This window comes from Colobus angolensis, unplaced genomic scaffold (assembly GCF_000951035.1).
Source record: "Colobus angolensis palliatus isolate OR3802 unplaced genomic scaffold, Cang.pa_1.0 Scaffold11, whole genome shotgun sequence".
Lineage (NCBI taxonomy): Eukaryota > Metazoa > Chordata > Mammalia > Primates > Cercopithecidae > Colobus > Colobus angolensis.
The window spans coordinates 17,786,143-17,801,504 of NW_012112030.1; the positions used below are offsets into that span (position 1 = coordinate 17,786,143).

The 15,362-nt window shown below is 35.7% G+C and overlaps 1 protein-coding gene across 1 annotated transcript in view; it reads right to left on the bottom strand.

The window, feature by feature from the left end:
- ABCC9 (ATP-binding cassette, sub-family C (CFTR/MRP), member 9) overlaps positions 1 to 15,362 on the bottom strand; it is a 144,882-nt gene that overhangs the window by 62,988 nt on the left and 66,532 nt on the right. The window contains exons 18-21 of the mRNA XM_011955729.1: positions 12,894 to 12,999; positions 4,226 to 4,264; positions 2,700 to 2,801; positions 720 to 804 (exon numbers count right to left, since the gene is read on the bottom strand). Coding sequence (XP_011811119.1) covers positions 720 to 804; positions 2,700 to 2,801; positions 4,226 to 4,264; positions 12,894 to 12,999 — 332 coding nt within the window. The remainder of the gene's footprint in view (positions 1 to 719; positions 805 to 2,699; positions 2,802 to 4,225; positions 4,265 to 12,893; positions 13,000 to 15,362) is intronic.

A 15,362-nucleotide genomic window follows, 5' to 3' on the forward strand; every position in this document is an offset into this window, starting at 1 on the left:
TATTCTAATACACACTGCGGTATGTAGCAAAAAAGAACAGTCATTAAGAACAAAGGCCACAGAGCCAGACTAATCCTGGCTACACTACTACCTTGGCAACTGTGTAAGTTCCTTAACCTCTCTCAGCCTTGATTTTTGCAGCTTCATATGCAGATAACGATAGCACCCATAACACAGATTTGTTGTGAAAGTAGATAATGCATATAAAGTTTGTGCCCAGGACTGACAACGATTAAAACATTATAGACATTGTTGTTCTAAAGATTATAGGTATATTTCTCAGCTTGTCTGAATAATATGACATCAATGCAAAACATGGTTACACAAAGAGAAAAGAGCACTTTAATACGAATAAACAGATGTTTAACAAGATTGAGAGAAGTTATCGAAAGTAATCTTAGTTTTCAAACCCATTACAGCAAGCTCCACGTAAGCAAAAATGCATTTGGTCGAAGCCAGGAACTATGCTTCACTTTTTCTCGAGAACTCTTAAGTGACTAGTACCATGTTAAGTATACAGTGATTACTCAATAAATATTAATACGTAAGAAAGAGTGGCATCAAAGGACTCCTGTCCTTGGTTTTCTGGAACTTGTCACTCGGGACAACATACAGCTCCTAGGCTCTCAAATTTCATGATTCTCTATTAATGATTAAAGACAACCAGAAGACTTTTCTAGATTTTTGTTTATTGCTTAATGAAATTATTTATAGCTCACCCTCTCTCCAATTTCAGTTTGATCTCCAAATGGTAATAAGTCAATATCTGGCTGAAGAGAACAGGCATCCGTGACAGCTTTGTACCTTTAGGAGAAATGATTTTGAATTTTTAGATCTCTATGGATACATTGCCCATAAACGAAGTGCCAAGTTCAATACCTTGGAAGCTGAAACAAAACATTTGCTGAATCACTTATTATATGCCAGCCTCTGCTCTACATTTCTGGATACAAAGATAAATAAATACCACTTCCCACTCTTTTTTTTTTTTAAGACAGAGTATTACTCTGTCGCCCAGGCTGGAGTGCAGTGGCATGATCTTGGCTCACTGCAACCTCCACCACCTGGGCTCAAGGGATTCTCCTGCCTCAGCCTTCCGAGTAGCTGGGATTACAGGCGTGCGCCACCATGCCCAGCTAATTTTTTTGTATTTTAGTAGAGACAGGGTTTCACCATGTTGTCCAGATGGTTTCAAACATCCAAGCTCAGGCAATCAGCCTGCCTCAGCCTCCCAAAGTGCTAGGATTACAGGTGTGAACCACCATGCCCAGCTAGGTTCCCACTCTTAAAAAGCTAGTTCATGGAGCAGAAGACTGATACAAAAACATACAATGAAAATTCACCTTGTTAGGTGTTACAGTGGAAGCAGGTACAAAACACTCCTAGAATACAAAGGAAGAAATGACTGACCATTCTGAGAAGTTTCAGAGGAGGCAAAGCTTAAACTATATTCAGAAAGTTGAGTAGTAAGTTTTCAGGAAGAAAATGAGTAAGGAAGCATAAGGAACTTGAGAAAGTAAAAATGTTCATGGTGAATGTAAGGGACCGTGGGAAGTTCATTATGGCTAAAGCAGAGGTGGTGAGTGGGTGCCTTTGCACACTGTCATGCATGCTGACGGGAAGAGGCAAGGGAGATAATGAGGACTGACAGTCTTCAAGTTCATATAAGGCTGGGACTGGAAATTAAATGAACTGGAAGTACAAGGAAGTGTGGGTATTGAAGATGCTGGGGGAAATGACAATGACTTTATTTTCCTAATTAGTTTGTCTTAAAATAGTCCAGTCATTCTTGATTCTTCCTTCTTTTTGTTGACATCTGTCCATTGATGTTCTTCAATTTTTTTTTTTTTCCCCAACCATCCCTTCTTTTACATTTCTACTGTCATTCCCAAGTGTAGGCAACACACACTGCATACCTGGATACTTACTCCAATTAACTCCTGAATGTCTCCATATATATGTATATATGCACATTTGTGAATCTGTATATATAGAATGCACATCACTATAGCCAGTTGGCTTTTAGGCCCCCCCACTATCTGATCTCAGCCTCCTTAATCTTTCTGTCTGGTTTGCTCCAGGGTCCTAAAGAATCACGAATAATTTCAGTTTTGTCTTTTGTATGGTCTACTTTTCTCCTCCCTCCCCCCTTCCATTTGCCTCTCCACTTACCTTATTCTCCTTAATTTTCAAGACCCATCTATGGTCCTAAGACCCACTCTTGTAAGAGTGGCTCAGGGAAAGGGTCATGCCTTCTTATGTGACAATAGGCCATTGAAAGATGGCCTATCAGACCCCTCAGATCCTACATTCTTCTTCTTTCCTAAAGTCGTCAGACCCCTCAGGTCCTACATTCTTCTTCCATTTACTTGAATTTTTCCTTCTCTATCTTCTCACCAACAACCTAAGCAACACCCCCTCACTCTCACCCTCCCCACCCCACACACATACACACTTCAATTGCTGTTTAGTCTTGGTGTACAAATTGTTCTCAACAAGGGTTTAAGACGGGCTGGAACTTCCAATGAGGCGTCTCTTCAAATAATTGATTCAAAAGACCTTGGTGATGAGGATGAAAACGAGGCCAGCAGGAAAGAAAGTACCAGATGTAAAAGTTCCAGAAACCATTGTTCATTCCCAAACACACAAGTCGGAAAGAGTTGCCATTTTGGTTCTAAATTTTATATGCTCAAAATTACCTCTGTTTGTTAAAAGGACTTCCAAAAGTAATATTTTCTTCTACTGTAGCATTTAATAGCCAAGGCTTTTGAGCTGCATACGCCACAGAATACCTGTTCCTACTGAAAAATGAAAAAGAAAAATAAAACACCAGGATTATGCAAGGGTACTGTGCGTGTATGTATTTTACTATAAATAGGGGAAATAAAATTAGTAAACTATCTCAGACACAGAAATGGAAAACTTCTAAAAGAGAAAAATTTAAAGACCACCAATCTTATTAAGAAATGATTAAATATGCCACCTAAATTAAAGGGATTAGGATTTAATCAAAATGTCACATGTATAAAATTTGGTTTTGTACACTGAAGAAGTGTTTTATAATCTAAACAACTAACTGAATTTTCCTTTTCTAAAATGACTAAAATTTTTTAAAAATAATTAAAAGGTTAATAACAATTCACTCACTCCAATAACCACAGATATTTTACTTTATACTAATAGCACTTTACTAACTATAAATTCTACATGCAAACTTTAAAAAATATGTTAACTGATACTATAATTATTATATGGCTTTGTGGCTTAATCACATTAACATATTTTATGATAATAGATAATATGTAAATATTTCAAAATAAAGAATATCTTAAGAAGTCCCTGAAACTTTTAATATTGAAATCATGCATGTAAAAACTGCATATTTCAAAATATATTGAAATAGTTTATATTTTTAAAATAACTCCCTCCCCCTCTTTTGACTTGCAAATTCTAACAGATGGCTCTACATCAGAATTTAATTTCCAAAAGTTAGGAAAATACATGTGAGCTGAAGAGGATGATGGGATTGGGGTGGGGTAGAGGGCAGGTCAGTTTAAAAGTCAGATTTCCACAGTTAGTTCATGATCTGTAAAGTACTAATGAAGGAAATAGGGTTAAAAGAGAGAAGGATTAAAAAAGAGAGTAGTTAGAAATGTTCAATGATCTTTCTAAAACATTACATCTTAGGAGTGCAGGAGACATGATAATATATAGTATGCTAGCAGTTTCTGAGATAATCATAGGTACAGTAAAACAATGGTTCCCAACCTCTGACATGTCTGCCTTCCCTCCCCACCCCACTGGGGTATTTAAGGTTTTTGTTTTTGTTTTTCCTTTTAAGTAGATAAAGCACTTGGCTCTTCGTCTCCACCTTACAGGTTGGTCCCACCACTGTTTAACTCAAAATCAATATGTGTATTCATTCTTGCATTTTTATTTTATGAAATCCAAAACCCAGTTTACTGAGGACGGTTTGAGTTTCAGCCAAAGTTGGGACACGTGTGACTCAGTGAGAGGAAAACAGTTGACACAAGGAGCCACTTTGTTTGGTAAATTAATTCTTTTAGCAGTTTGCCAAGGTTGTGAACCACTGCTGCTGGAAATATGCTAGCACACTTTAATAAATAACTATACATCATCAGAATAAACGAAATTAGATTAAAGAGATTAAAGTCTGAGGAAGGAAGTTATTCTTATTAAACTCAGGTTAAAATAGAAATAATACCTTCTGGTTGCTTCAAAAGAAGGCTCAGATTCATTTACACTGCAAGTATGGCAAACAATGTTCATTAATTATGAAGTAGAAATACAGAACCAAGGTTTGTACACATCAGGTAAGAGATACAATAAACATTGGACATATTAAAGAGCTACATTTCCCAAATGGTTTCTGATATTAATTTCAGGGACAAACCAGATAAGTAGTATTCTTCTTTATGTCTTCATCAGCTAGGAAATAATTGCTTAATAAGTTTCTAAAACATAGATAGCACTGTTGTCTTTCATAAAAATTTTGATTCATACAATGACTGGGTTCTAGTGCCAACCATGCTCTCCAAACAGCTGTAAACTTGGGGAATCCTTCTAGAATACAGTTTCCCAGTTTCATAAGGATTCTGTATTTCCAAGGCCTTCCAACTTTATAATTTGAATTTAATAAATTTAAATTCCAAATTAGCTACCCTAAGGCAGCAGCAGAAGTACTTTTTGGGCGCTAAACATGAAAGATACACAAAACACACTGGCCCCTCAGGAGCTTGTAAGAAAAACAGACATGCACCAGAAACCAAACTACATCTAAGTGTAATCAATTATTGATACGATTTATGTAAAAAGTGGGCTTTGACTAGTCACAATTTGTTATGCCTATATTATGAGGAAAGACATCTGAAGACCTATTTCTTTTATTGTTCTAATTTTTTTTATAATTTAGGGTCATTTGAATTCTGTCATTCTGAAAGACCTGAATTCAATAACCATATATATAATTAAAGCCTACAGAAACTCCAAAAATTGATTCTATTTGACTTTGCAAAATGTTGTATGATTTTGTGGAGAAAATTTACTAATTATGCTACCTAATGATATTTGGTTAAGAGTTACTAAGGATCATTTTCGCTACTGCACACTGCTAATGACATCTTGGGATGGCTGATAGAGGCAAAAAAAGCAATCTTGGAATAAAAATTTGCTCCCGATAATAATTATTCCCTGATTTAAGTTACTGGTAAAAAATAAGGAAATGATCATTTTTCTGAATAATAATTTTCCACACAATGTGTTTTAGATACCAAGAAATTTGGACTTTATTTTCTGTGGTATAAATCCAATGGGTGACCTCAATAGTTTTAACTAATTTAAGGAAGAGAGGGAAGAGGAGAGGAAGAGTGAGTGTGTGGCAGAAATGAGTGTGTTAATTTGCATTCTAACCACTCAAGTGGAAATGCCCATTAGACATGTGTAAATACCTGTTAGACATTTGAGAATGTGAGCCCAAGGTAGAGATATGGATTTAGAATTCATTAATCTATTCAATAAAGGTTGATTAAATTCAGATTCTATTTATTCAATATCAGTTAAAAAATATGCATTGATCACTTCCTAGTGCCACATATGCTAAAGATACAGCGAACAAGAAAGATCCATTCCTTCTTTCACACCACTTTCACTTTTGTGGAAGCATAATAAGGGAATAAAGGCTAAGACAGGTGGGGTAAAAGATGGTATTAGTGCACTGATCAAGAACCAATGAAAAACAAAGAAACAAAGAACCAGAGAACCAGAAAATCAGAGTAAACAATAGAGTTGATGTCAGAGGGAAAATTAAGAGTGTGCTAGATGAAAAAAAAAAAAAAAAATCCAAGAGTACTTCAGACCAGAGAAAACATGTATTAGAAGGCCATGAGGTATCCTGATTACACAAAGAAGTGATTTATATTCAGTATGGCTGAAATGTAGGTGTAAATGGCAATGAACTTAAAAAAGTAAGCACAGCCAGATAATGAAGGGGCTCATAAACCATTTTATAGAGCTTGAACTTTCCTAAAAGGAAAAGAAAACCACTGAAAAGGTTTAAACAAGAGAGAGATACAGGTTCCATTTAGAAATATCACTCTGATCACAGAATGTAACAAATGCACTAGAGGGAACGAGACTGGAGATCATAAAAGAAATCCTTTGCCAACCTCACAGATTTGACTCAGTCAAGTCACCTATATTCGTTCTTATAAAACACTGTACTTCTTCCTAGTATTTATAAAACATTAATCAAATAACTATAAAATTATTTTCTTACTTCCCCTTGGTTTCCCCTGCTAAACAGTAAGCTTCATGAAAATAGGGGCCTGGCTTCTCTTGTTCACTTATTTCTCCCCCAACAATTAATACAATGACTTGCACATAAATGATGTGCAACAAATATTTTTTTAACAAATTAATAAATGCAAGTGTCACAGAAACCAAGAAGCCAAGTTGATTTCAAGGAGTCGTCAATGGGTGAAGAGTTTCAAAATCTATGGAGAAGTAGGACTGAGGACAAATTTTTGGGATTTAGCACTTAGGCAGTCATGTGCGAGAGAACCTTTCGTCCAGGTTGCAATGCGCAGAGTAAAAGAGAAGAACAGAGGTTAAGTGTGGGTGGACTAGGTCGTTAAAAAGAGAAATGTTCCAGTTGACTGAGAGATAAACAAGATATTATTTAAAAAATGGGTGGGGGGGCCGGGTGCGGTGACTGTAATCCCAGCACTTTGGGAGGCCGAGACGGGCGGATCACGAGGTCAGGAGATCAAGACCATCCTGGCTAACACGGTGAAACCCCGTCTCTACTAAAAAAATACAAAAACCTAGCCGGGCGAGGTGGCGGACGCCTGTAGTCCCAGCTATAGTGAGGCTGAGGCAGGAGAATGGCGTAAACCCAGGAGGCGGAGCTTGCAGTGAGCTGAGATCCGGCCACTGCACTTCAGCCTGGGCGACAGAGCGAGACTCCGTCTCAGAAAAAAAAAAAATGGGTGGGGGATAATGGAGTGTGAAGAGCAATAAATAAAGACATTTATAAGAGAAAAGGGTTGATTAATGCAGTAAGTTCCTGAAAAAAGCAAAACAGCACATAGGAGATCTTCACTTCTGAAAACCTCTCCTTGAAGGATTTACTTATATTTTCCTTTAAAAGTCATATATACCATACATTTATTATTTTCAGAGAAAAAAAAAAAGAAGAGGTAAATATAGACTCATTTGTAGGTAATCATCTTCCAAGAGCAAATTAACCCATTATTTCACTAACATTTGTATGAATAATGTTATAATCCTTAACTTCCAGAGACTACCTATTCCAGCCCTCTCACATATCAATATGTTTAACCAAATTCAATTGTGGGAGATTATATGTTTTGTCTTCCAAAATAAAGAAGTAGATTTAGCTGTGTCTAAACTCATCCTGCACCATGCAATGTGGTACTCAACAGCACTCAAGACAATAGGAGAATGCAAAGAGGTCAGATAGAAAATCCCCTTCTAGGCGCGGGGGTATAGCTCAGTGGTAGAGCATTTGACAGCAGAAAATCCCCTTCTAGAAAATAGAATAAAGTTTCACTTCTGAAAACCTCTCCATGTAGAATTTGTGTGTATTTTCCTTCCAGAGTAAGATTTAAAGTGGATACAGCGTATTAGCAACTTCCAAGTATTACGGTTAATAATATTATGGAATGGGAGAGTGAATTTTGCAAATTTAAATCAGGAATGAATTTGGAAGAAGGGAAACTAGATGTTGGCACAAACATGATATATGACATCTGACCCAGGAAAGCTGACTTAATATATTATTCCTTCATGCCAGGCAAAGTCACATGAAAAGGAATATCTCCTCCATTTGTCTGAAAATAATTGAAGCGCTGTTACAAAGCTGGTTACAGTAAGATGGTGGGAGACAGAATGTCAGGACAGAAGGGGCCTGAAGAGTAAGATGGTTGACGCCATGGCTGAGAGGGAAAAGAAAAAAAAAAAAAAGGAAAACAAAGATAAATAACAGCTGTTTCTCACATAAGTACCACCGCAATTAAAAAGCATTCTCTACTGTCTCACTGAAACTATTCATCAGATAAGGCATTTTAGTTCTAGTTCCTAAGATATCAGTAGAAATTGTTTATCATGACAACCAGGAAAGGACTTCAGTCAGGCAGAACATTTATTTTTCAACAAATATGAAGCACACCTGGATGCAAGACTGATGTGCACATTGGCATTCGTACAATTTTGGAGAATTTTTTTCATTCCTCTCTCCTCTCTCTCATCTTTTCCCTTCTGGGTCTACAATATGTCAGACTAAGTCAAAGGAAGCAGTTCCCAAGGAAACAACTATCGGGATGTTTGTGTACCACGTTCTCCCCACACAGGTGTGTGCTGGATGAACAGCAATGCCTTTTCTCCGGCCCAAAGTAAATATTTCCTGCTGCAATAGGTCAGAGTACTTTATTGGATTTTGTTCATACCTGTCTATGAGGATACATTTAAAAATAAAATTTATGGCCAGCCTGGTGGCTCACAACTGTAATCCCAGCACTTTGGGAGGCTGAGGCGGGCGGATCAGGAGGTCAGGAGATGGACACCATCCTGGCTAACACAGTGAAACCCCATCTCTACTAAAAATACAAAAAAATTAGCCGGACGCGGTGGCGGACGCCTGTAGTCCCAGCTACTCAGGAGGCTGAGGCAGGAGAATGGCATCAACCCAGGGGGCGGAGCTTGCAGTGAGCCTGGGCGAAAGAGCGAGACTCTGTCTTAAATAAATAAATAAATAAATAAATAAAATTTATGCAATCAGAGACACATGTAATGGTGAAAGAATGATAGCAAGGTATTTGGTGTCTTACCACATAAAAACTTAGTTTATTATTTTGCTTTGTTTTGAGCTTTAAAAAAAGTTCAGTTTGTTGAAGTAAAGAACTTTTAACTATTCACACATCAGCAGCTTATGAATATCAATAATTTCTAAATTAGCTTTGCTTTAATTAATAGTTATGTACCTTTATTTATTGGACTGGGAATACAGCTTTTGTTTCTGGAATGAAAAGAGTAATCCTAAAATATGTTTTATCAGATATTAAGGATATCATGAAAGAAAATTAAGTAATTCTTTTAATTAAAGAAAAATAGAATTTGCATCAACTTATTCAATCTTTTAGAAGTCTACATTTTCATTTCTTTGTGTGTTGAACCAACTTAAACATTCTTGAAGAAAACTTTAGTCCTTTCTGCCATGAAGAGATGGCATTGTTGTTTAGTAAGGCAAACGCCCATAAAAAGATAATTTTTAAGTTACAGGAATTTTACAGATACTCAGAATTATCTTAATTTCCTTCTCACACTTTCATCCTGCTGGTTCTGACTCCAAGGTATATGCTGAATCTATTCACTTACATCAAACTATCTTCATCTCTCATCTGAATTAGTGAAATGAACTCTTAAATGGTTTCCCTCACTTCCCCTCTTGCCTCTGTAATTCTTTCTCCACACCACAAGTCAGAATCATCTTTTCAAATTGTACATCATATCTTCGCAAAATGTAAATCACTCCTCTACTTAAACTTCTACAATATTTTCCCACTGAACTTAGAACAAAATCTTGACTCCATAGCATACCCAAAATGCTTTCTTCCTTTTCCAGGTAGCCTCAGCTTGCACCTGCATCATTCAGTATTTACTAGCCATTCTAGACCCTTTTTAGATCCTCAAACACACCTCACAGGTATAGTACTTTTTACTATATTGCCTTGTTTTATCATCGTCACAGCATTTATCAAAGTCTAATATTATGTCTTTTTTGTTGTTGTTGATTACTTATACACAGGCCACGTCCAAGACTGTAACCACATGAGATAGAGACTTGTTCACTTCTATATCCTTGATACCTAAATCAGTGTTTGGCATGAAGGACGTACTCAGTAAATGTTGAATGAAAAAAAAAAAAAGACTAAGAAACAAAATATCTATATTCCATACTAAACATAAAAGATGCTCCAACTGATGTACAATTTATGCATTTCTCCAAATGTAGTTAATTTCATTCCTGCATCAAACTAGATGTTGAAGATCTGCATACTTAGACTGTGTTGTTCTGACCCTACCCATACCACATTCTTCACCCCCGCTTGCATGCCCTCTAAACCTTCAAATAGTAATATAGAGTACTGTATAATCTGTAATTTAATATTATATTCTGAATTCTATTTGTAATAATTGGCACATGGAATTTGCTTTTGAATAAATTTTAGGACTGTTGAGGACATTAGGAATTAACTTTTTATTTTCTTTTTTATTTTCTTTTTTTTAAATTGTACTTTAAGTTCTAGGGTACATGTGCATAACGTGCAGGTTTGTTACATATGTATACTTGTGCCATGTTGGTGTGCTGCACCCATCAACTCGTCAGCACCCATCAACTCCTCATTTACATCAGGTATAACTCCCAATGCAATCCCTCCCCCTTCCCCCCGCCTTTTTTTTTTTTAAGAGAAATGGTCTCACTCTGCTGCCTAGGCTGGAATGTGGTGGCACATTCACAGCTCACTACAGACTCAAACTCCTGGGCTCAAGAGATATTCCTACCTCAGTCTCTCAAGTAACTAAGACTACAGGCATGCATCACCATGACCTGCTTATTTAAAATTTTTTTTTTGTACAGATAGGGTCTCACTACATTGTCCTGGCTGGTCTCGAACTGCTGTTTTCAAGTGATACTCCTGCCTCAGCATCCCAAAGTGCTGGGATTACAGGCATAAACCACAGCTGGCAGATTTCTTTCACAGTTCTCTCCAAAAAGAGAAAATCAGTCTTTACTGAGTAAATGTATGCTGTTTTTTTTCTCACGTTTCCTTCTTTGCTTAGCTTTCATGAAGTTCAGAGAGAAATTTGTGGCCCATATGTTATAATTATACAGGACTTCAGTACATGCATTTCTGTCTATTACAACTTCAGATGATTATTTAAATAATATTTAAAAAATTTATTTACCTTTATCTTTCAAACTCTACTATACTATATTATTTTAAATAAAACAATACAAAATTTTATGAAGTAAGACATGATATAAATCATATACATGCTTAGGAAAGCAAGAAAATAAATAAGTAGGTTATAAAGAATATTTTCTGCATCCTTACATCATTTCTTTATTCATTAACACAATGATAATTATGAATGACAATATTGGGGGTCAACTTAGCTCAAGTGGAGCTGGGGCCTGGAAAGTTAAATTACACTTGGAACAGGCCAGATTAGGAGATCTTCCTGGTAGTATGAAAATAAAATCTCAAGCCTTTTCTGTCACTGTCATTCTTTCTCTCTGTTTTAATGATGGTAAATCAGGATCAAAACAAAACCCAAATAACTTAATTATGATTGTACAAGCCACACAATATAATTAAATCCAGTGGGATCTGCTTCTTCATCCAAGATGGAAGTGGCTTCATCCAAGTGGCTACGGGAACATCATCTAGTGCCTGAGGTTAGTGACTGACACTGTCTACTGCCTGAGGATAGTGGCAGGGGAAACCTTGTCTACTGCCATGAAGCAAACTGAAGTAGCAATGTTTTACTGAGTTCTCTGCTGGAGGTGCACTAACAGCTACAAGGTTACTATCTGCTAGATTTGCTCAACAGGAATAAAATGTACACTCGACAATTCAGTCTTCTTCTTTTGCCAATGACACTGAAAACAGGATTTACACTTCTGCTAATTTCAGCCTGAATTTCACAACCAAGAATTTTTTTCTTAATTGGAGTTTAAAATATAATATACTCTTAAAAGGCCCATAGTCTGCTCATTCTTGAGGGATGTCTGTGTATGTAAACAGCAAACTCAGCCACAGCGGAATTCATGATAGTAGGTACAAAACGATACGAAAGAACATCTGTGGGTTTCCTAACCTCAACACAATTGGTATTTGGGACAAGAGAATCCCTTGGTCTGGGGGCTGTCTTGTGCACTGTAGGATGGTTAGCAGCATCCCTGGCCTCTATGCACCAGAGCAGTAGCAACCCAATGCTTCAGTGTAAAACCAAAAATGTCTCCAGACGTTGCCAAATGTCCCCGGGGGCAAAAATCACACCTGTTTGAGAACCACTGGTCTATAGCCTAATTTCTTAGATCAGCTGTAGCCAATTTATTCATAAACTACTTATGAGGAGTCTACTAAGTAGGCCAAACTAGATAAGCATAATTTACTCTTTCTTAACCAATTATGTAACATATTTCGGAATCACTTTATTACCACAATGTGCTTTGACCACTATTCAAATATCTAGAAGAAACATCATTTTGGAAGCAATCATTCAAATGTCTGGAAGATGCACTTTATTTTCCATGTCATTAGAATTGCACAACATACTAATCAAACCTATTCATATCTCCAACTATATACTTCTAGCATCTAGTTTAAATATAAGGATAAATAGTTGATTTTCATTTCTCATACAGATTTTGGAAAAGATCATTTGATATTTCTTCTCTGAACATTGAACCTTTAAGGCACTGTTTCTATTTAAGCCTCATAAACACTGTAAATTTTCCATAACTTATTTTATTATAGAGTAAACTTTTAAGTTATTTCTTTAAGTATTACCCACTTAAATTAAAAATCTGTCTTTACAATCCCATCCTTACTTTTGTCTCAGCAATATACTAGTTTATACTATTATAAACAACCTTTGTAATAAATTGTTTTGTAACTTTTTATTTATGACTTTTAAGGTTTCCACCAATTTTTTTTTTTAAAGCTGTGCTTATTTCTGAGTGGTCTTCAGAGTTAGAACATGTAAATGTATTTGTCTAAGTTCTTTCCTTGGAAGATTATCAGATGTATGACATAGCAATGGAAGCCAACTTAAAATACACATACTTGCTCCAGTGAACTTTTCCTTCCAATGTCTGCATCTCACCAAGGATGGCAAGGAGAAGAGAGGACTTCCCACATCCTACTTGGCCCACAATCATGGTTAACTGACCTAAGAAAGCAAAACAAAGGATAACTATAGAATGAGATGGATTGTTAGTGAAATAAAATCAAAACACATTTAGAAAAAGCTAATGTTTTACAATCAAGGGCCCAGTTTTGATCTCCAGCAATAAGGTATTCTAAACAGCTCCTTCCTCTGACATATCTTTTTGGAAAAGGAAAAAAATATATATATAATGATTTATTATTTTAAAAACTATGAGAATGGCTGATATCAGTAAAGAGAGCAATGAAATAATTGCCTAGATCATCAAGATTAGTTTTAACTTTAATATTCAATTGATTCAGAATAAAAAGGACAATTTTGACTAAAATAAATAATTGAGATAAAAATGATTTGGGTGAATTTATTAAGGCACTCTCTTCTCCAATTTCTCTTTGAAGAAGAGAGTGTCTTTGCAAGTGTAATAGAAAAATCTATGTCTTTGCATTTAAAGTAGAAAAATCTATTTCTAATATAAATTTGTTTTGCATTTATAATAGAAAAATCTTCACCTAATGAACATCAGGCTAGGTCAAAAAATATTTCTATTCAATTACAGAGACATTTTAAGGAAAAATTACTGGGTTTATTCCTAAATATTTTATTCCTTTTGATGCCATTGTGGATAGCCTTGTTTTCTTAATTTGAGATCATTTGTTGTTAGCATATAAGTACTTGGAAATAAAATTAACCAAGGAGGTGAAAAACATATACACTGAAAACTATGACATTGGTGGAATTAACACAAACAAAAAAATGAAAAGACATCTGGGCTTAGGGACTAGAAGAATTAATATTGTTAAAATGTCCTTACTACTCAAAGCAATCTACAGATTCAATGTAATCCTTATCAAAATCCCAATGGCATTTTTTACAGAAATAGAAAAATCAATTCCAAAATTCATATGGAAACAGTAGACCCCAAATAGCCAAAGCTATCTTAAGAAAGCAGAACAAAGCTGGAGGTATTACACGTTTTGCTTGCAAAATATATTACAAACCTACAGTATTCAAAACAGTATGGTACTTGCATAAAGACACATGCATATATCAATGGAACAGAAGAGAGAGACCATAAATAAACCCACACATATGCAGTCAACTGGTCTTCAGCAAGGGGTTTCAACAAACTGGATATCTACATGCAAAAGAATAAAATTGGAGCCTATACTACACCATACACAAAAATAAATTGGAAATGTATTAAAAACTTAAATGTCAGACCTGAAACTATAAAAATCCTTAAAGAAAAAATAGAGAAAATGCTTCTTGGCATTGAACTCGGCAGTGATTTCTTGGATTTCACACCAAAGCACAGGCAATAAAACCAAAAATAGATAAGTAGAAACACATCAAACTAAAGAGCTTCTGCACAGCAAAGGAAACAACAGAATGAAAAGGAGACCTATGGAATGAGAGAACATATTTGCAAACTATCTGTCTGATAAGAGATTAATATCCAAAATGTAAAATAGTAAAAACAAACAAACAAACAAACAAAAAAAACAACTGAAACAGAAACAAAACAATTGAATTAAAAAATGGACAAAGAACCTGAATAGAGATATTTCTCCAAGTAAGACATACAAATGGCCACCAGGTATATATTAAATGGCATTCAACAACACTAATCATCAGGGAAACGCAAATCACAACCATAATGAGCTATCACCTCACACCTGTTAGAATGGCTGTAACAACGAAAAAAAAAAAGAAAGATAACAAGTGTTAGTGAGGACGTGGAGAAACTGGAACCCTTACACACTGTTGCTGGCAATGTCGAATTGTGCAGCCAACAATGGAAAACAGCATGGAGGTTCCTCGAAAAACTAAAAATAGAATTGCCATATGATCCAGCAATCCCGCTTCTGGGTATTATGCAAGAGAATCAGAATTACGGTCTCAAAGAAATATCTGCTCCCCCATCTTCACTGTAGCATCACTCACAATAGCCAAGATATTGAAACAACCCAAATGTCCATTGACAGATGAATGAGTAAAGAAAATGTGGTATATACATGCAATGGGATATTATTCAGTCTTATAAAAAGAAGGAAATCCTGCCATTCACAACAACATGGAAGAACCTAGAGGACATTATGCTAAATGAAATAAGCAAGCCAAAGAAGGATAAATACTTTATGATTCTATTTATATGAGGTACCTAAAATTTTGACTATTTTACGTATTTTAATTAATTTAGTCAAAATTTTAGACACTTCTTTTCACAGAAGCAGAAAATAGAATTGTGGGTTCCAGGAGATGGGGGAAAGGGAAAATGGGAAATTGTTGTTCAATAGTCATTATTGAATTTTAGTTATGTGGGATGAATAAGTTCTAGAAATCTGCTGGTCAATATAGTACATACC